A 23176-nucleotide genomic window follows, 5' to 3' on the forward strand; every position below is an offset into this window, starting at 1 on the left:
TTTTCACCTTTTTAGTTTGTGATAAGAAGTGATTTGTGTGGTATTTTTATTGAGTAATAGTGATTGTTCTATGAATGCTATATTTACACAAAATAGAAAATGGTAGCACTAACTTAAGGGGAGAAATCATTTTGCTAACATACTTGTTAAACCCTTTTGAGATGAACTCCTCATGAAAGAAAATTAAAGATTGAAAAGTTTCCATCTCTTGAACCTAAGGTATGCCTCATATACTCTCTTAAACTTTTGAGGTAAAAATTCTATCTTATATCTCTTGAGCTAATACTATTATTACTTTGATATGAAAAAGATTGATTATGCTTCATATGATTTGCAATGTATACACTTTAATGATGCTCTTACCTAATAATCATGCCTATGCTTAAATGTGTGGTACATATTGAAATTCATGATTTTTCTTGGCATATGGATTGTTATACCTTGAGCATGCTTCATTTTTTTGGATTTACATTAGCTCCATGAGATTATATTGAGTTTAACCTATTATGAGCAATATTTGGTATTCTACATAATGTTTGAGTTATGATTGTTAAATCTTCTATATTGCATGTTAGTATCTTTGGGAGATTGCATGTTGGTATCATTTTGGCATCCTATTTGATATTATTGGCGAGAACATTTCAGTTATGAGCTTTCATTTATCATATCTCCTATTGATTTTGCCAAATGAAACAAGGGGAAGAATTTAAACTTGATTATTTTTTAAAATCTCCTCAGTTTCTATTATGTTTTTTATATCAAACTTATGAGCTTGTACCTTCACATGTTACTATTTTTGTTGCCCATTATTGTCAAATGATATGAGCTTCAATTGTATGATTATTATGTGATATCATTTTTTTGGTATCATAGAGCTACCTTGATATGGATGATTATTTGTGCTATAATAAGACTTACATTCTTTCATCCTATATGATGTACCATACTCCCTCATTGTGCTTGATTTTGTTGAAAATGTCATCGGGGGAGAAAAAGAGACTTGATTGATTTAGTATCTCTGATTATTTTAGTATCTCTATGCTTTCGGTATTTTAATTCTTACAATATGACCTTTGAGCTGATTAGTTGTTGATAATGTAAGAGGAAGATCGTTTTCCTCAAGGAAGAGTGACTTGAACTTTAGCTTCATATTTATGCTCTTGCTTGGCAACCTTGTTTGATCTATGCACTGTTATGTCTATTATAGTCTTGAGATTAGTATGCTCTTGCTAAGAAATTAAGAATTAGATCATGCTCAAATACTTCTCATATACTCATTAACAATTTGGTCTCTTATTATTATTTTTTTATTTGGGCTTAATTTTCTTATTTTTTTCTCTACTTTTTAATTTCATTTTTCAGTACTTAAATATAAACACAATAACAAATCAAAATACAAATATTTACATAAAAAAACTATATAAAAAAAAACACCCTTCATTTTTTTTACGGCCACACGCCGATCCAAATAAACATATTAAAAAAAAAAATCCTTCATTTTTTTTCCGGCCATACGCCGATTTTACTTACTCGCCTCTTTCATCGTTTTCTTCTTCTTTTTTATCACCTTGGACGACCCTTGACGCACCTGCCCCCGTGCTTTCGTCAAGAGCAACGACTCCCCGCTGACTATCAAAGGCCAGGTGGTCTTTCGTTTAAACTCTTTATTTTCGGCCTTCAATGCGCTTATTTCTTCTCGCGCATCCTTGTACATGTGCTAAAGTAGAAAGAGTTGGGCGTGGACCTGATGGAGCTCATTCGTCCTGTTCTGCAATCGGTGAGCCAATTTTGTGACTGTAGTCACCGTCTCCATACAGAACGTCAGTGTGAAATGATTGGCTTCAATGTCTGATTGAGTTGCCGTGATTTGCTCAATCGACATCATAGGAAGGTTAGACAGAGGAATGACAGGAAGAGAAGGAGTAGGGGCGCTCGGTCCAGCAGAGCTTATGGGATCGTTTAGGTCCAGAAACAGAGTGAGGGGATAGGATGAGGAAGCCATGGATTAAAGGTGAGAGGTGTCAAAGAAATGAGTTGTAGAGAAATAGAAGCGAATAGACTGAGGTTTGGCCTCCTCCGTTCAGTTTCTTTGTCTCTCGATGAGGAAGAAGAAACAGAAGAGAGTGGTGAAGAAGAGATAGAAGAGAATGGTGAAGAAGAAAATGGAAGAGTGTGTGATTAAGAAGAAGGCAAAAGAGAAGAAGACAATGAGGGAGAGATAGCCGAGGCGAGTAGCAATCAAAGAGAGCTGCTTTTGTCGGCCAATGACGCAAAAGCCAGGCTGCGTGGCAACTGCGTTTTGCGAAAAAAGAAAGAGACGCGGGAGAGTTGTATGTGTATGCATATATGTATATATATATTTTGATTATCTATTTTTTTGATATCATTTATCCTTATCATTTTCCTCCTCCTCCTCTAGATTCTGACCCATGATTTATTTTTGATAATGTCACAGGGGGAGAAATTATATGATGTTATGTATTATGGTATTATTTTCAAACTAATCTGATATTATCTTAGTCTCATATCATGTCTCTAATTAAAACTTATTTATTACACATGTGCTAACCTAATTATTTAAAAATAAATTTAGGGAGCATGACTTGAGGGAGAACTTTTCTTACTTTCAAATCAAATCAAAACATCATTGTGTGTCATCATCAAAAAAGGAGAGATTGTTAGACTTATTTATTTTGATGATTTATTTAATTATGCTTTAATTTATTTAAAAGAGAAAAATAGAATCTAAAATTTATTTTGATGATTTATTTAATTATATTTTAATCAAAATTTATTTTGATGATTTTATTTGAAAGAGAAAAATAGAATCAAAATTTATTTTGATGATTTATTTGAAAGAGAAAAATAGAATTAAAATTTATTTTGTCCCATTATTTCTCACTTAAACATTTATCCTAAATGTTGCTAGAATGCATTTAATATTTGATTAAATCAGGAGTTCAAACAGTCCAAAACAAAGGTTCAAACAACCTAACACAGCAGCAGGCCAAAAGATTCAAAAGGTTCAAGTGGAAGATATTCAAATTTGTAATGATGGAAGTACAACAGCTATAAACGGCTATAAAAGTTCAAAAGGCCAAAACGTTCAAAACGTTCAAATGGAAGATATTCAAATTTGTAATGATAGAGTGGAAGATATTCAAATTGGTAATGATGGAAGTACAACGGCTATAAATTCAAATGACTACAACGGCTATAAATTCAAATGAATATAACGACTATAAACAGTTATAATTTTGATTATATATACTAAAGCCTCTAATGTAAACAAGAACAAAAAATCAAAAAATATTCTTTAATCTATCATCACTCACATTTATTCTCTGAAAAATTTTTGAGGAGTGTTCTTTAATCTTTGTTTACATCCTCTCTTAGAAATTATACGCTGAACCTTATAGCTTTAAGTCCATCTTTCCTGTATGAGATTTATAGAAAAATCAAAGCTTCATTTTATATATCTATCTTTGAGAGATATTTATTGTAAGCTTTCTTTGAAAGCAAAAATACCATTTCATCTTGTAAAAGTGTTGCAAACACTGTGTTCTTGAAATCTTGAGAGTGATTGTGAATCACTTAAGATTTGCAAAGGTTTGGGCTTGTGAAGTCTGTGTAAAATCCGTGGAGGATTGCTCCATTTGTAAAGAGGTTGCTAGCACCCCTGTGAAGCTAGAAGATAGTGGAAAATCTCAAGTGAAACTTGAGGAGTGGATGTAAGCTTGGTTGAAGTCGAACCACTATAAATCTGTTTGTCTCATCTTCCCTAATCTCTTTACTTTCCTACTACTGCTATACCTATCTAATATTCATGTGCTAATCATTTGATTTACCATGTATGTTAGTTATACTTCATTGTTATTTTGTTTGATCATTTACTGCTAAGTTCATCATTGTCCTTGTTAATAATTTGTTGTACTAGTAGTTAATTTTATTGGGATATTATTAATTTTAATTTGTAAAAACCTAATTCACCCCCTTCTTAGGTTGCTTTTTGGGTAACAAGAGTCCTATAAAGTAATGAAAAAATTTCAGTACAACTCAAATTAATTTGTTAATTAGGCTTATGATTTCTTACAAAATATACAAAAAAATTTATTTTTTTGCATAAAACATGACAATGCTTGTTTTGTTTCATGCTTTACCTATACTTCTCTCCACAATCCTGTTATATAGTGATTACATGTTTTCCTATATTTTTTGGCAAAATTTTTCATCTATTTAAATGCATGCAACAAAATTAATTTTTATTTCTTTTTCCTTTCTATCATTTCACTTTCTATCGCACGTTTCTTTCTAAATAAACAAAATCTTAGGCAGTGTTTGGTTCAATTTTTAAAACATGATTTGGATAAAAAAAATTAAAAAATTTGTTTGGTTAGTTAATTTTTAAAATACAATTCAAAACTCAATTTCCTCTAACATTCTTTATTATTATTATTATTATTATTATTATTATTATTATTATTATTAATAAATCAATCAATTACTTTTTCTCACTCATCTCTCTTCTCTATTCTCTCATTCTCTCACATTCTATACATCAATCAATCAAATTTTCTCCTACACCTATTTATTCAACTAAAAAAAAAAATTAAAAATATAAATTATTTAAAAATTATTTTCAAAACCCATAATCAAACAAATCTTTAACTTTTACTTTTTTCAACGACTCATTTTAAAATAACCTAAAACTTAAAATTCATTTAAAAAACTAAACCAAACGGGCCATTGGTTTGTGCTTTTTACACTTTGCCTACTGTACTTTAATTATAGATAAAGAACTCTTTTGTAATTTTAGCTAAAATCCAATATTAATACTGTTAATGGCAAACATAATTTTTCAAACTCTCTTCTTTTACTAATTTTTCAAATAATTTCAAACTTAATCACATTACTTCAATCATACTTAAATTTAAGTCAAACACTAAACTAATTGGTAATTTAATTTTATAATGTGTATAATTAACTAAAAAAATTAATTATATATAATTATGTGTATGATTAACTTGATTTTTAATTATAAGTGTAATTATATTTATAATAATGTTTATAATTAGCTTTAATTAAAGTTTTGAATGGAAAAGGATGGGGAAAAAAATGATATTTTAGTCTTTCGCTTTAAAATTTGACTTTTTACTCCCTATTGAAAGTGCGTTGATCACTTTTCATTGGTAATCACAAAGGATAAGTACATTTTGCCCTATTTTTTTATTATCCAACTTTTATTAGAATTTTATTTTGGTTCACTTTTATGAGAAAATTAGCGTTGGTTATAGAACATTTTGAGCTTCTAATTGACAATCTATGGGCATTTTAGGAAAACTACAATAAATAAATAAAGATAAAAGCATTAATTTCATCCTAATCTATTTGAAAGACGATTCTTTGTTTAACTAACAATCAGAGCATTTAAAACTGTATCAGTGATGAAATAATCCTTCAAATATCATTTTGAAAATCCAAAACATTTTCAAGAAATTACATTCAATGCATTCATATATCGCAATTGTTTGATCCTTTCACAAAGCTCCACATTGTGAAAGCTATGGATTTGATTTCTCTACTGTAAACAGTATTTCTATCAGGCAGGGCCAGCCCATTTTCTAAGTACCCAGACCCAGCCCAACCCTAGGGGCCAGATCAACTTAATGCCTGGGTGTGTCGGGTTGGGTCTTTTTCTAATTGAAAACCCATATATCTAGCCTTACCCGGGATATGAGGGCGAGACTGGACCTGGGCCAGGGCCATGGGCCATGGGCTGCAGGCCATACATCCTTAAAAAATCACTAGATGTAACATGGATCAACCACATGTGAGTTTGTCATAAACTTCTTCATACATTGCCTATAACCATCCATCCAATTAACATTAACAATCACAAAAGATCTCAAGCTACTAACATATTACCTCTTCAAGCAATCAACTTTCAGACATCACACCTTTGCTTTCTGTTTGATATCATTCACTGGTTGATCCTGCTACATTGTTTATGTTGGAGAATTCATCGATAGGGCTCAGCATTCCAAGGATCAGCTTTTCCTGTTTAATATCTACGAAACACATAGTCAAGTAGTCACATTTTCAGGGAAAACAAGATGATATATATATGGAATACTTAGCCAGGTAAATACATTAACATTATGAATATAATTATTGATCACTCTCAATCCATTACATAATTTCTCATATATACATGTAATGTATGTGTACATGCCTTCTCTTTTTCAAATGCATGTGTGTTGACATATGTGTTTGTACATGCAAAATTGTGGCAAGGATACATTCTTGGTCAGGGTTGTCAGTGAAATTTGAGTGCAGGGCATTCCCAACGCTGTCCACAATTGCTGACGCAGTCATTGATGATTCGATGCATAAAATGGCAGTGATGGCATCTAATCTTGTGACCTCATTTCTGAACATTAATCTTGCATGTGCTGCGTCAGCAAGTCATATAATCATTCGGGGAGTGAAAGCAGGAAGTCAATCCTGGATGGATGCTAAAAATGGAAGAAAATGTACCTTGAGCTAGTCGTATTAAACTTTCCAGCATACGCACAGTTGTCCTTGCTGCAGTACAAGGCACGACTTCAGCAATCAAATTGAAAGTGTTTAGGAATCAGAAAAAAGATTGTTGTCTCACTAAAACCTGCATTTTGCGTCACAGATCTTCTTTGTAATTGATAATAGCTCGAAATGACCTTTTCAGCCTCCTTGGTGAGGATTGGTTTGAAATTTCGTTTAACAAAGTGGATATACCTGCAAAAGTAAGTTGAGAGTTGCATAGTAGTTATGAAATTAAAGAAGAGAGTTATATGAGCAAAGCCACTCAATATGAAATAAAAAATCATGTAGACATTTAATCATCCTTCGCATTGAGGTTTATTCATCACTTGCATGTTAGATATTTTATTTTCACCAAGTTAAATGACAATCACACAAACAAGCATACTTATTCTAGCCCTATCGAATCAAATGTATTCGGAACGTAAGTGAAAATGAAAATAACTTTCATTAGATTTAATACCGATACCAACATGAATGCCACAAAGACATATCTTCTCCTAAGTAGGTGTTTATTGGGAGCAACCCTGAGATTTAATATTGATACCAAGTAAGACTGGCATCAACATGGTTCCAGGTTGAAGCAGGCATTGTTGGCACTAAGGTAGTGCTTGGTTCACTAGAATGAAGGTCAATGATGATTCCATTTTCTATTTTCTCTTATTTTTTAAGTCAACCAAACGTGAGAATCGACAATCTAATCCATTCCATTCTATTCCAATGAACCAAACATGACATAAGAGTATGAAGAATGTATATATGTAGTAACAAAATATCACATTGTTTATTCATTAAACCAAATCCTTAAAGGTGCATATGCTTTTAAAAAGTTCACCTTCTAAGCAATGGAAGTGGCCAAATATTTGCTAAATCTTCATCATGCTTGCCTTTTTCTGGTTCAGCCTGATGATTATATCAAAATACAAACCTTACTTGGATTTATTCAAATGCATAATTAGAGTCATTCAACATTAATCTTACAGCCATTACCACACCAAGTATGTGAGAAGAAACCACTGCATCCCACTCTGGGTTCTTTGTATCCAGCAGGACTAGGACTATATCAAATCTGCTTAGCAAGGGTCCAGAGAGAGCCGTGTTGACAGACAGAGCTAGCTTGTGTTAAGTATGAGTAAAAAGACAAACAAGAATAATCAACTAAAAGACCGACACTAAGAGATATGAATGCACCAAGTTTGCTTACTGTTCACATTTATGTCCATTTAAAAATTGGACGACGATGGTGACTACTGACTAAGTGACTGGACATTTTATAGGTGAGCAATAACCGATATAGTGTCCCTTGGGATCATACTGTGGGGGTAATTTATAGTTGAGTAATTTGTGGGGGTAAATTCAAAATATGAAAGACAAAATGACAAAAAGATACGTTGATTGGGATCATACTGTCCCTTGGGATTCGTTGCACCAAAGACAATTGTCCTAGTACTGAGAGTTGTCACAAGACCAGCCTGAAAAAAGCAAATGATATCCAGGAGTCATGTTTCCACAAGTAAAAAAAGCTCAATTCAAAAATCAAAACTTAAAAGATAACTAACAGTATACTAACTCCACAACTTGTCCTATAATCACATGCTTATTGATGTTAGACGTGAATGAAACTTAATTCACACAATCAAGTGGATTTTCAAAACAACCAATATGGATCAACCACTGTGAAGCACGGGTACGGGTACGAGTACTGGTACGATACAGGTACGTCGATACGGTAAAATTCAAAAAAAATTAGGTACGGGTACGGCTTGGTACAGTTGTAAAAAAAATCTATTTTTAATTTAGATAATGCAAAACTTAATTAAATAGTTTAATTTGTTAAGGTCCAACATACAATTAACATTTAATGCCAAAAGTAAAGGTATAAATCAAAATTAAATGTCAATATATTAAATAACTTACAAAACCATAGTTTAATTTTAAAATCATACTAAGCGTAAAACAAAATATAAAAAAGAAGTAGAAGAAAATATTATTTCAACTGAGGTAAGGTACGGCTTGGGTATATACTAGGTATGTCTGGGTATGTCAAAAATTAAAAGAAAAAATTTAGATACATGTTTCATGTATCCCGTACGTATGCAGCAGTACCATACGAGGTATCATACGCCGGTAAGTACCTGGTACAGATACGGCATGTTTTTCGAAATACTCATACTTCATAGATCAACCATAAGGAAAAACCTAAAAGTACATACCACATTTTGTACTAGTGCAATTTTGATCAATATCGTACCAAGTGTGAATTTGAATTGGCATGCACGTGAAATTTGGTATTTCCTTGGGACACTGTTCTTTAATGTGAAGAGCAATAGAAATTTTAGCTTAAATACAGAAAGAAACAAGTACTTGTGTTTAAGAGTATTTACAAATTTAATGGAATTTTTCCAATTAATTAAAATGTAATAAAATAACCTACCTTGGCAATGCTTATAGTCTGCTGCTCCATTGCTTCATGTATCGTTGCCCTGTCATGTTCCCTCATGCTGCCAACAAAGAGTTATTTGAGTTCAGTACTAGATAACATAACATGTCCTTTTTTTTATTAATAAGGATATCATAATAGGTATCCAATATCTGACTAATTGAATGCTTACTCAAATGAATGTTTCTTAAGACAGTTTTTGCTTAGCCAAGCATGCCTGCATGTGGAAGACTACCTTCTATGTTTCATACATTGCATTAGCATTTCTTGTTAAACAGAATGACAGATACTACCTCATTTAGCAATTAATCTCAATTTCCCCAAGCAAAAGGTACACTGTACTTTAGTTCAAAAGAAATATAAAAATCTAGGCCTGCTTTAAGCAAAAATAAAAATAAAAGATGCTTTGTTGAGCCAAGGACAATTGATAGTGCTGAGGTTTCTCATGAGTTAATGGTATTATTAAGTTTCCTATTTTAAATGGGAAGCATGATATACTATCTACTTTTGTCCAACTAATGTATTCAGATATGATTTTAAGCCCATGATGGGGAATTGAAATTTGGGGGCTATAACTGAATAAATCAAGTCATGAATATATTTATTCGTATTTAAAACATCACAGAATTTTCACAATGAAACCATGTTAGTTCTTCTCAAAACTGTTAGATACTATGGGATCATTAATTTTATAGCACAAGTAGTCTTATCATCTCTAAGTTTGTATAAAATAGGGATGTCAGAACATTCTTAGGTGGAGTACATCTTACCAATGGATGAAATCACAAAAGATAAGTTGGTTTCTTATTTTTGTTAGAGCACCATGAGTCCCAAAAGCTTAAGATGTCAGGAAAAGAGCCCAACAATGCATATCAAGCTTTCCAACACCAAACATCCAAACAAGTGAAAAAATATAATGCAAACGGAAAAACAAATGCAAATGGAGAGACTTGAATCCAAGACCTCACTTAACCTGAGCTCTGCCACCATGTTACCACTAGTCCCAAAAGCCTAGGAAAGGGAGCCAACAATGCATATCAATCTTTCCAACACCTTTGAATGTTGATTATTACAGCAAACAAAATTTTAATGCAGCCATTCAAAGGTATTAGGAATACCTGTCAAATTCATCTATGCAACAAAGACCACCATCAGCTAATACAAGGGCCCCAGCTTCCAACATCCATTCCCCTGAAAGTTCAATCAATGCATTTAGTATTTTCTTTTTCTTGTTCTTTAAGTAAATACATTCAGAATTTTGTTGAACTGAAGTTTCCATATATGTTATCTTTTAGTGAAAGGCAGGTCCAAGGAAAAACTTTCCAGGGATTTCAAAAAGAAAATTCTCAAACAAATAGACTTTCTCATGTGATGCCAAAAAGATGTATAACAAGAGAACTGTAGTTTAGTGGAATATCCTATGTAGTTTGATACGGGGGAGACATGTTCTCACTTTCCAAAGTCATCCAACCACAACAACAGGTTTCACCAAACACACACACACAGAAGAGGGAGGGAGATGGATGATAATTATGACAATTTTACACCCCACCAGTAGTCATTCCTGGCTTATTCCCACAACAATGCAAGTTGCAAACCATTTGCCATAGCTCAGTCAAGAAAAAGAATGTATTCCAGCACCAAACAAGTGACTAAATCTTACACTGACCACTGAAAATCTTAATGAAAACTCCTTTCATGTCAAGTTCCCTTCATGGGATCAATCAAAGGGAGAAACACATTCTGAATTAGGGAGTACAAATTTTCAGTTGCCTCACTAAACAGCTACATAACTTCTTCTGAAATAAAACTATGAAGCACATTATCTGATGAAAGAAAACAAAGAAAGCAAATAAAGAGACAAATAAAACAACAAATATGTTGCAAACTTGACCCAAGTTCAAACATAACTATTAGGCCAGAAGGTCAACAAGGTTACCTCCATCCTTGACAGCAGTAACTGTCAATCCAGCACTAGTGCTTCCCAAACCAGTAGTAATAACTGATCTATTGCTCAATTTAGCTGCAAACTTCAAGAACTGAGACTTTCCAGTACCTTGTAGAGTTATAGAATTACAGAAAAACTTTAATGCATCAATTTTTGTACCATTTTAGCAGTTGAAACAAATTATGAAATAAAAATTTTAGATTGGTATTATTCAAGACCAACACTAAAAAAAATAACGCCTAATTAGTACACATTAATCTGTGTCTAAGAGGGGAAAGATTGGGTACACACCTAACCTTTGGCATAGTGCACAAAGATTAGGTTACTTGTTTTCATCTAGATGTCTGTGAAATGTCTGTGAACAGAAATAGCCTTTTGCTCAAGTTAGTCATCCGATTTAAATATATATGTACTGTTTCCACAAGATAACTTAGCAGTATTACTTCCTCTAGCATATTGTACTTGTAATAAGTAATCATTATACTAAAACCAGGAGGTATTAAAAAAATATTTCAGGTTCTATGTTCTAACTACAGGAATGCATATTAAAATTACAGGCTACAATTTTCAATCTAGCTCATGAAGCAAAAAAAACATATATTTGTGATATGAGACTAGTATAAATGTATGGTAGTGTAAGATTAGTATTTAGAATTGTAACAGCATCCTCAGTGCCATGCCAGGTCTAGTCAATCATGAATGGACTAGATCAACAAAATGTCATGATTGATTACAGGGTGGAGTGAGGATTTAATTTTTTACTCCAGTTTTAATTATAATTATGCCAAAAGTAGAATAATTTCCAAAGGTTTAAGAAATTTTATTAAGTGAAAACTTAATACTGAATTAAAATTTACAAAATCAAAGAAAACTCTAGTCAGTCTAGAAGTGTAAATAAGTTTAAGGAAGCAATGACCATGGGTGGGGCAGTGAAGTTAATAATTATCTACTATATTTGCAATTTCTTTTCTTTTCAATTGTTCAAATTTATGCCACAGGAAGCACACAAGAATTTACTTATAAAATGCCAACTATATTATATATGAAAAGAAAAAGGTCACCTGGATCACCAACCAGAAGCAAATGAGACTCTCCTCGAACTTTTGTCCCAGAAACATCAGCATGTTGCACACCTCCAATAAGTGTTAATGCAACTAGATTGAATGAAAATCATCACTAAATATAGTTATTTTTATGTCCAAAACTGAAGCACACAATGCAATGACAACCTTAGAAGTTAAGTGAAAAGGGACAAATTAAAATGTGATGATAAAACACCTGCAAGCTTTACAGTGAAGAGTCCAAAAATTTGTGGGCATATACCTCGCAGAATGGCATTCCTCCCTGTGGTGACGTTGAAATGTTAGGCAAAACTATAGAAGTAGAACAGCAACCCAAACAGCTTGGTGCAGAAGCAAATAGAATCCAAATATAGATATATGTATATATATAACCAGAACTTGAATTTTATAAGATATGTTTACCTTTTAAAGGTGTATCTTTGAAATTCAACCAGAAGTTCTTGAATTGATTAATAACGTTATCAGGAATATCAATGTCTGTCTTCAACTCATTGATTCTCCTAAAAATGAAAATAATTCATTTAAAAGAAAACATTGGGGAAAGGACAAATCACTTATTTCAAGTATTCAACCTGATTAGAATTATGAACCTATGACTGCATTTCACAAAGTAAGCTTGCAATAGGGAGAAGGCACCGAAGTATGCTTCAAGCTTTTAAAGCAAAGTATTAAGAAATAAAATGCAATTGAGTTACTTCTGGCCAGAACCAAGAACACATATCATTATGAAACATGAATAAAGGGATCAAATTATCAATAATAAAATAACAAATATTCATCATTATCAAGAAAATTGAGAGGCTCAGACTCCAGTAGTTAATTATGGGTGCCATATACGTGCCTTAGTTCTGGAATATAAATGTAAAGAAAGACAGCAGAAAGAAAAATTCATGATCAGATTTAATATTAAAAGTAAAGTACAATGAGCCAGTAAAATATACATGTAGCAATTACATAGTTAAAACAGGATGCAAATGGGATCTGGAGACTGTGGACAACCTTGAAAACTCTCCCCCTTCTGAAATATACATGTAAAAATTCAATGTATAAAAAAAGAAATAGAGAATTGTATTATTGATTGATATATTGATAGATATTTATTACAATGATTCATGATTCCTATATATAGAAGAGGGTGAGTGTGTAGTAGGTAAGGAGTAGGTGAAGTGGAGGTGGTAGTGGTGTAGTGGGTTAGGTTTAGTGGAGTAGGTGAGGTGGTAGTGGTGTAGTGGGTTAGGTTTAGTGGAGTAGGTTTAAGTGGGTGAAGTAGGTGATAGGTTTTAACAGCCCCCGCAAACTCAAGGGGGATAGGAACTAGCCAACTTGAGTTTGGAGAGAGTAACAAAACAAGAAAATAGACGAATACATAAAAGAAAAGAGGATAGGAGACACTGTATGGTCGTGTCAGACCGATGGTGAAGACACTGTATGGTGGTGTCATAACGTTGTAGAGGACACTGGATGGTTGTGTCAGACCGATGTAGAAGACAGTTTATGGGGTCATGTCGGACCGTTGTAGCAGACAATGTTGTGATAGTTGTTGTGACAGTTTACGGAGTCTTGCTAGACCCTTGTAGAAACTAACCGAAATCAATGTCGGGACAGTTTACAGAGTCTTGTCGGACCCTTGAAGGAGCTAACCGGAATCAATGTCGGGACAGTTTACAGAGTCTTGTCGGACCCTTGAAGGAGCTAACCGGAATCAATGTCGGGATAGTTTACAGAGTCTTGTCGGACCCATAAAGGAGCTAACCGGAATCAATGTCGGGACAGTTTACAGAGTCTTGTCGGACCCTTAAAAAGTCGCACCCTCAAAAGGTGTGCCCAATCTATCAAAAAACGTGCCATCAAAAGGCGTGCCATCAAAAGACGGGCCCAAGTCATAAAAAGGTGTGCCGGACATGATGGCGAGGCACGTGAGTGCCTTGGCTGGCGCGCCCGTTTGTCGTCTGGCGTCAAGTGGTGCGCGAGACGCGTGGCTGCCTCGGCTATTTAACCAAGACGTAGGCTGAGGCTGAGGCAGAAGCTGAGACAGAAAAACTGAGAGAAACCTCTGAAAAATTCTTCCTTTGTTGAGAGAGAAACTCTGTAATACGCTGTAACACTCTGTTACCCAGAAAATGGCTTCGTCTTCCCGTGGGCTGCTCACTCTCTTTCCCGACCTCAACGAGTCAACAAGAGAGATAACTGGTGCGGTGGCACTGGAACCTCAACCAAGCGCCCCGGAGTTTGCTCCATTGAACTTTCCGATGCGGTCTGTGGAACAAAGAATGGCAGTGCAGTCGGATGTGGAAGCCAATCAGTATACATTGAAGTCATGTGTGGAAACCATGACTGCGGTTACAAACTTGTCGAACCGGCTGCAGAGTAGGACAAATGAGGTGCAGCAGTTAAACTCCCAGCTGGCTCTGCTCCAACGCATGTATAAGGATGCGCGAGCAGAGATCAGTGTGCTAAAGGCGGAAAATAAGGAGCTGAAGCGGAAGGCCACCGTTATGTTCCGATTTGGAGGGCCGCCATATGTTGCAGTGGAGGAGCAGGGAGTAGTGATCGTGCCCAGTGGAGTGGGAAACACAGAGGCAACACCGTCAAGGGCCGCCCAGGACGGAGGCAAGAAGAAGAGACCGGCGGAATAGGCGAAGAAGTGAGGTCGGTGGGTGGCCGGCTGCAGAAAAGAAAATAAAGCTTTTGGTGTTTTTTTTTTTTTTTGTGTAAAATTGTGATCGGGGTTGATCCCTGAGATGAATAAAATATGGTGTTGTGTGCAAAGCTATATGGTAGGAATGGAATGGGAAAAAGATTAAAAATAATGTGAAAGAAAAATAAGGAAAGAAATAATAAAAATATATTTGAAATCAAAAATGAAAGATGGGGAAATAAGGAAAGTGGTTTGGAGAAAATAAATAAAAATAATGGAGGTTGAAATCAAACGGAGGAGAGATGATGATTTTTTTTTTTTTTTTTTTTATAATATAATAAAAAGAGATATATATATATATATATATAAAATAAAGAAAATTGGGTAGTGGAGACATGATGATCAAAATAGGATAAGGGGGTTAAAATAAAATAAAATAGAATGATGATGGGTGTGCAAACTTTCGTTTGCTTTGCAAAAAAGATGGATTAAAATAAATAGAAAAATAAATAAATAAAGAAAGAAAGTAGAGTGGGGAACAGGAGTGCATTGATTATTTGATATAATAATAATAGTAATAAAAAAAAAATAAAAAGTTAGACCACTTGAGGTTCACTTTACCGAGGATAAGATTACAAATGGATGTTGTGACCTTGCTCCACTGGAAAACATCACCATCATCAAACTCCAAGGTTAGAGTTCCAACAGGGTCAAGCTGAATTGATGTCCCCCAAAATTTGGTTCTTCATTGTTCTCTGGAGGCTCCACAAACTTGAATACAGTTGCTATGATAGTCTCACCAGGAGCAAGAATAGCCCCTGGAGGACGCATGAAACAGCTTCTTCTTTGATGTCCCCTGGGAAGAAGAGATCTTTCCGCAGACGAGACCGAGCTCGAGCTTGAGCTTGAAGTGTTGCTGTGTGGATTCGATCCTTCGACCTATGAACTCTGATGATGAGCAATGTGAGACGAAGACGAAGACGACGTCGTAGAATGCGAATTCACCGATTGCCGAACAAGGCGAGGCTGATTATTAGGGATTGGAAGTGAATCTGATTATTACAGATTACTGTATGCCTGGAATGACAGGCTATGATTTGCTCAAGAAAATTAAGGAATCTTCATCTCTGAGAAATATAACAGTAGTGATTATGTCATCTGAGAATTTTCCTCATATGATGAAAACCAAACATTTGAATCAGCAACAACAAGAAGATCAAGATCAAGAAGAATAATTGGTGGCAGCGGAGTGAAGGTATGTGTAGAGGTCCGGCGGGCGGCCAAGGCGATTCTGCCGCCCGCCGGTGAAGCAGAATTATTAGCTTCTTAACTTGGCTCTGATACCATGTAAAAATTCAATGTATAAAAAAAGAAATAGAGAATTGTATTATTGATTGATATATTGATAGATATTTATTACAATGATTCATGATTCCTATATATAGAAGAGGGTGAGTGTGTAGTAGGTAAGGAGTAGGTGAAGTGGAGGTGGTAGTGGTGTAGTGGGTTAGGTTTAGTGGAGTAGGTGAGGTGGTAGTGGTGTAATGGGTTAGGTTTAGTGGAGTAGGTTTAAGTGGGTGAAGTAGGTGATAGGTTTTAACAATACACAAGGAAAGACTATTCTAGTATAAATGGCTTCAAATTGAGTTTATTATGCCCAAAAGATTCTGATTAGTTACTTGACCACAGGTAACGTTGAACTCCTGCTGAAAAACTAAACCAATACAGCTATCTTATTTACCAGTCTTTTTTTTAATACCAGCCTGGGTGTCGATTGAGAAAAGTCTCATGCATATCGTGTTTAACATGAGTGGAGCATTTTTCATCTTTCATGGTTTGGTTTATTACATACAAAAGTTCTCTCTTCATGGTGGCATCTTTAAGTCACTCCCCATACATCTTTCTTCCATGGTGAATTGCTGCATAAACCAACATACTAAATTGATTATTTATTAAGCCTGTTCATGCATCTAAATCAGTGGTTCTTTTCTTTTATATTTCCAAGATTTTCCATACACTTTAAAATTATTTTGCGATTTCCTAACATTGAAAAAAAATTTGACTTGTCTTTTGTGTTGCCCCGAAATAATTTATTGACACAAACTTGATGCCTCATCACAAAGTCAGGTTAGATTGAGAATTTGGAAATATATTTATTTAGTAAAAATACCTTCACATATTTGCATCTAACACACATCTATTTGAAGTGCCAATGATCAAGACAACACGATGATATTATCATGGTAAAAATACAGCATGCCATGGAAATTTAAGGAACTCTAATCTGCATCAATACTAGTATCTAGAGGCTTACTTCGAGTAGTTCGACGAAGCTTATAAGCATAAGCCACAAATCACAAAAATCAAACAGTAAATAAGTCATCTATCTCTGGAAGTCAGACATGCCAAATAAAAAATAAAAAAATTTCCAAACTAGGATTTTTGTGGAGGTATTTGCAAATTCAGAAAAAGAAAAGCAAAATACTAGATGGGGCTTGTAAAGTTAAGCCATAATTGAGAGAAAAATAAATCTAATATTCACATTTCAACATTACAATCTTAACACCAAATGATCAAACGCAGAATAACAGAAGCTCTCTTATACTACCCTGTTTAAATGCTTCCACAATTGCCTAAAGTGTAATACTAAAATATTCAATTAATATTAGAGAAACAATTTTGATTACCTCACATGATTAGCAATTAATACAGGATCAAGGTCACAACGCACATCCTTCAAATCCGAGGACCATTTTGCAGTCAAAACCCCAGTAACAATTACATCATCTGAATAAAGAACTCAAAAAGGTTATTTCCCCAATAAAGAAAAAAAAAATTGAACAGCACAAAGTTTGGCAAATGAATATAGATATCATGAGCATGATGCAAGTAACCAAAATGCTTAACATTTAACACTATACCACATCCCACTTGATATACAGATTAAGGCCTTGTTTGGAGATAAATATTTTAGCCAAAAAGGCACTATCAGTTGTCACATCACTCTCTCTATTTTTCTGCACATCTTTTCGTAAAAAGCCAAAAAACTACTAAAATAGTTTGTCTCCAAACGAGGCCTAGATCTCTTTCTTTAGCATAGAAGTTTGCATATATGGCAAGTTTTTCCTTATTTTTCTGAGAATGCCTTTAAACAACAAACCTTGTTCCAATCCAAGGCACCATAACAATATATAGGTACTGCATGAAAAATTGTTGTCTTGGGGTTGCATTAACTTATTGCTTGCTAGGAGTAGACCAAGGATCTTGTATTACATGGCAACCCTTTCTTCTGCCTATCATATCATCTATTGTTTCCTATGGTTCTTGTCTCTCTCTCTCTAACGTTCTCTCTCTCTCTCTAAACCTCCACCCCCGGGCCTCACTTTTGGCCGGCCGACCGCCGCCTTTGGCTATGGCGGTCGGCTGGCCCAGCTCTCTTTCGTGTTTGTGTGCTGGTTTCTGCTTTCAATAAACTTGATTCCCACAATTTCTTCCCACTTTGGTGTCCTTTTTTTTGTGTCTTCAGGGGGGCTTCGGCTTGTTTTTTTTTGTTGTCTGTTTCTGTGTCCACTTTGGGGTTTAAGGGACAGAACAGAGAAGAAGGAGGTTGGGTTTGGACCGGTATAGAGGTTGGCCAGATCTGGATGGATCTTCATTCGGGCGCTCTTTTGTGAGTGGGAGTTTGAGGGATGAGCTTGGTTTCGGATCTATGGAGTTGCTTCGGTGCTTTGTTTGGAGGGAACATGGGTGTTGTAGTTGATCTAGATCTGTCTAAGATTTCATTCGAGCGCTCCTTTTCGAGTGGGAGTTTGAGGGGTGAGCTTCATCCAGATGTATGGTTTTGTCTCGGCGGTTGTTCGATGTTTTGGGCTGTCAACACCGAGGCTATTGCATTGGGCGTGTTCAGAGTTTGGAGCTGGAAAGCTGTGCCCGATCATGGAAGTGGAGATGGTAGTGGGTCTTGTTGTCATGAGTGTTGATCGGCCTTGGGTGTATTCAAAGTGCTCGGAGTTTTGAATCAGTATAGAAGTTCAGACCGTGGAAGTGGGTTTTGGCTGTGTTCAGATGGGTGGCTATGAAGTTTTTCGGCCAGAGAAACTCCTCGGTAGGAGCAGAGAAGTGTGCAGCAGGTAGGTAATCAAGCTGGTAGCTATGGTGATCAAGCTGGTAGGAGCGTGCAGCAGCAGGAGTTTTGAAAAGCTTTAGCAGTAGTAGCAGGTGGCTATGGAGTGGGTGTAACAGGTTTTCAGTGGGGGTAGCTATGGTGATCAAGCTGTGTTCAGTGGGTGTAGCAGGTTTTCCAGCCATGGAGATGTTGGCTATGGAGTCTTTTGGCCAGAGGAGCGTGCAACAGATAGGTGAAAAGATGTTACAGTAGGAGCAGGTGGGCGTTGGGCGTTGGACGTTGTCAGGTGGGCGTTGGGAGTTGAAGTAGGTGAAAAGTTTAGATTCAAAAATTAGCTACTGGGCGGTAAAGATTTAGTTTTATGATAGCAAGTGGGAGTTAAAATAGCAGAGGCATAGTGATTAAAAATTTTCAGGAGCTGTAGCAATAGCATAGGCGTTCGGGAGTTGCAGCATTAGCAGAGGCATGGTGATTAAAATATTGGGTTGTTGATATTGATGATTTAAAATCATGAGGCTTGCAGTTTAGGTGATTTAAATATTGGGTTGATTTTGGGTTGATTAGAGGATTTGCAGGAGCTGTTTGGGGGGTTTGGTGGGTTGATTTTGTGGGGTTTCATGTACTTTATTATCTAGTTAAGTTCTTCTTAACTTTTTATTTAAAATTCGAGAGGCCAAGGGGTTGGTTGTATGGATGCGAGTAGCAGTAGTAGGGGTATTTTTGTACTTCCGAATCTCTCTCGATGCATGTCATCTTCCTGTACCTTTAATTTCATGCTGTTAATGAAATTTTTCTTTGCTGATCAAAAAAAAAAAAAAATTGTTTCCTATGGTTCTTGCATTCGGACTCCCCTTGATGTTCTCTGCCTAGGTCATTCATCATTTTTCCTCCCTCTTTAAAATTTTCAGATGTTTGTTAACTTGGACCATGCCCACTTGACCCACAAGACTCAACTGTATCCATCTTTTTGAGTTGCCACCCACCTAGTCGTAAATCCATTGTTTCCATGTCAGTCCTCGAACCAACCAACTCCTCTTTTACTGACCCAAGAGACTTGTCTGGAAGGGGAGTTGGGAGTGAAGAGATGTATTCAATTCTTCAGTTTGCTTCTGTGTATTAATCTCACTCTCCAGAACTTGATTAAGGATACATAATGGACATGGAAGCCAAGGAGAAATCTGTTTAATGTAGATATATTTTAGGGCCCCACAAACATATTATAAGACATGATTTCATTCACATATAGCGCTATCCATTTTCATGTATTGTTCCTCCTCTTGCTCTAGGAAAAGAACAGACAATGGTATTGAGATTGGTGAGAAAATTCTATCCTTTTTTAATCCACACTGGAAATATTAGTCCTAGTACTCTGGCTGGTTGAACAACACTAAACATGCACAGCTTGTTTGGGCTGTGTGTTTTATATGTAGTAACATCAGTTTACTTATTCTTCTTCCTGATTAATATACTATGGTTTGTACTATATCAAATTCTTAGCTGATAACTACATGTGTAAGACCTCTAAACAAACAAGAGAAACACCAAGACTCGTTAGGAGATCAAATATGAGCTTTGTAGAATGTGGTACCTCCAGCCTTAACAATGTCAACGAGATCATCCATCAAAATGACAGGAATTGAACGAGGGATTGCCCCAACACCCAATACTTGTGTACTTTCTTGGATTTTAATTTCCTGATAATCATGACATATTGTACTGCCTTCCACAAACTGGAAACTGATGCTTTCACAAATTTTAGAACCCTGTTAGGGAGACAATTAATTTAGTCATTAAACACCAAGAATAGCTAATGAAGACAGAACTTCATATAAAACAAATAGCTAACAAATGCATAGTTGAAAGACACTAGAAGGAAAAGGCACAAAGAAAAATTTAAAACTTGTCTAAATAGAGAAACTACAATTGAAAGCTCAAGTCCCACATTAACAAAGCCTTAACCTCCTTAAATTTGCGTGTACCTTGAACTTTCAATTTTTCATCATGAAGCATCAAAGTTCATTCTGAAAAATTGAGCTGCAGAATCACAGATTATATGCAGCCTAAAGGAACTTAAAACAGTTAAAAAGTGATTTATATCATTTGTAAACACATGGCTTAATTTAATTGTTGCTATCTAGCTTGTGTTTGTTATCTTCAAAATTATTAAATAATTATACCCAAAAAAAATTATGTGTTTCATGAAAAGTGTAAAGATTAAACCTGGGAACGACGACAAGGTAATGGCTGTCGTAGTGTATTTCTAGTTTCCAGCTCAGGATGAACTTGGGTCCTGCACCCAAGCATTGTCAACTTCACAGATGCTCATTTGAGAAACTTCAACTAGCATAGACCATCATACTTATGGTAGATTTGCAAATATATTCTCAAATAACAACACGTATTCAGGATGCAAGAGCAATATCACCAAGATTAACAGTCAGCACTAAAGATGAGTTCCGGAAGTTAATCTTTTTGAGAGGCAAGTGACATTATGCAAGAATTGGAGTTGAAGCATATTTCTAGTGTTTCAAATGATGAACTCTTAATTATCAAATTCAATTTTCGACCATCATTACAATGATGGAAGTTTAGATCATGCTAAATTTAGTAAATTTAAAAACACGTTTTAACAAAACCAGAAGCCACAAAGAAATTTAGTTGATAATATTCCAATGAATTGAAATTTTTTACCATCTTAAATTTGTCATTTGAAGAGTTATCTCAATAATTTGGCTTATAGTTTTAAACTAAAGCACAATGAAGCAAAACTGCAAGCAACCACCACCTTTTCTTGCATTTTCGGCATTCAAAGTCCCTCTCCCCTTCAAACATCTTGATTGCCCCAGACCGAATTACAGTTCCTTTTAGAGTGAGAAGAATCCCACGATGCTTCACTCGTGTGCGCCCAATGCTCGGAAAGGTCTCTAAACATGCCCAAAAATTCACAGAAAACAATCAGACAATAACCTAAAATATGTCCTAAAATAGAAAAAGTATGAACACAATCTAACCGGGGCACTCGAGAGGAGAACCGCTAACATTAATCCGAACGTGCACAAACATTTTCACGCTGGCATTATCCCCAGCTTTAAAATTCTGACACATGACTTTCTAATTCCCATAAACATTGCAATTAAATCAATTCAAGAACAATACATTGATAAATCAAACGTATCTATATATATATATATACATATGTGGAGAGAGAAATTGAAGGAACCTGAACCCAGACAGCAGCACTGTCGAATAGGCGCAAGTACTCGACGGGTTGGGAGAAAACGATGTAAGCTAGCGGTGGATGGTAATCCATGAACTCTGCAAAACTGAAAGAGAAAGAGAGAGTAAGTTTAGAGAGAGAATAATATATATATATATAGAGAGAGAGAGAGAGAGAGAAAGAGAGAAAGAGAGAGAGGAGGGTTTTGGAGTATAATAATACTCGAGATAGAGAGGGTAATGAAGACGAGGATCAGGGGAGAGAATGATGGAACGAAGCTGATCGGAGTGGTGCTGTATCAGATACCGCGCCATATCTGTCTTTGGACCTTCTTCTTCCTCCTCCATTTTCAAATTCACAGAGAGAGAGAGAGAGAGAGAGATTGTAACAGATTTGGGCGGGAAGAAGCTATACGTATACTGTATATATAGCGCATTAGAGTAAACTGGCCCAGACCATGGGCCCTCTGCTGGACTGGACTGGACCGGGTCTGGGTATTCCACATTTTTTATCAAGTGATTGTGTTTAATTTTTTTTTTTTTTTAAACATGAAAAACATTATATTAATAAACAATGTTACCTATCTCAAATGGTCATTCCAACCAAACAATAAAATAAAAAATAAATTTGTCCAAAAAACAATTACAATCCAAGAAAAAATCACCAATCTTCTCAAATATATATTAAAAATTTTATGAAAAATAAGTACAATCGTTATATAAAAAAATAAAAAATAAAAATCAATAAAACCCTTCTAATTTATTCACTTTTTCATTTTTACAAATTCAAAATCCATCGAAAACTCATGGGTAAAAGGGAAGATTACCAATTGGGCAACCGTTGCCCCATGAATCAACATATAAAAATAGAAGTGATTTATAAACAAAATTTTTTTACAAGAATGATGTGGTAGTGATGTTTTAAAAATTACAAGCCATTTTAAAAAAAAAAAAATTAATTTGAAATGAATTGACACATGGACACATCATTGTATTTGAATTTTCTGTACAACTACGTTGTTTGTATATCAAAACTCAAAAATAAATAAATAAATAAATAAATATCATATGTTTTCCCCAAACGGTCCATAGATGAACACCAAAGGAGTTTCCTTGTCCTATTTTTATTATTTTTTTTGAGGAATAA

At 35.1% G+C, this 23176-nt stretch overlaps 1 protein-coding gene across 2 annotated transcripts; it reads right to left on the reverse strand.

The window, feature by feature from the left end:
* Window positions 1–5442: 5442 nt before the first annotated feature.
* On the reverse strand, window positions 5443–22433 carry MCM9 (minichromosome maintenance 9). 2 transcript variants are annotated; one of them, XM_028207722.2, is made up of 20 exons: window positions 22253–22433; window positions 22034–22136; window positions 21825–21924; window positions 21599–21737; window positions 21034–21103; window positions 20402–20576; window positions 17375–17474; window positions 12452–12549; window positions 12246–12311; window positions 12029–12121; window positions 10959–11042; window positions 10138–10210; window positions 9014–9080; window positions 7970–8051; window positions 7570–7691; window positions 7415–7482; window positions 6665–6774; window positions 6538–6585; window positions 6300–6452; window positions 5443–6068 (listed from the first exon to the last, which is right to left on the reverse strand). In XM_028207722.2, the coding sequence occupies exons 1-20, from the start codon at window positions 22375–22377 to the stop codon at window positions 5977–5979; spliced, it is 1968 nt and encodes a 655-aa protein (XP_028063523.2). In that variant the 5' UTR covers window positions 22378–22433; the 3' UTR covers window positions 5443–5976. The 2 variants fall into 2 exon arrangements, with proteins under 2 accessions (XP_028063523.2, XP_028063522.2); XM_028207721.2 differs by having other exon boundaries at window positions 10959–11075.
* Between the last annotated feature and the right edge of the window lie 743 nt (window positions 22434–23176).

This window comes from Camellia sinensis, chromosome 2 (genome assembly GCF_055761805.1).
Source record: "Camellia sinensis isolate YWXY chromosome 2, ASM5576180v1, whole genome shotgun sequence".
NCBI classification, from domain to species: domain Eukaryota; kingdom Viridiplantae; phylum Streptophyta; class Magnoliopsida; order Ericales; family Theaceae; genus Camellia; species Camellia sinensis.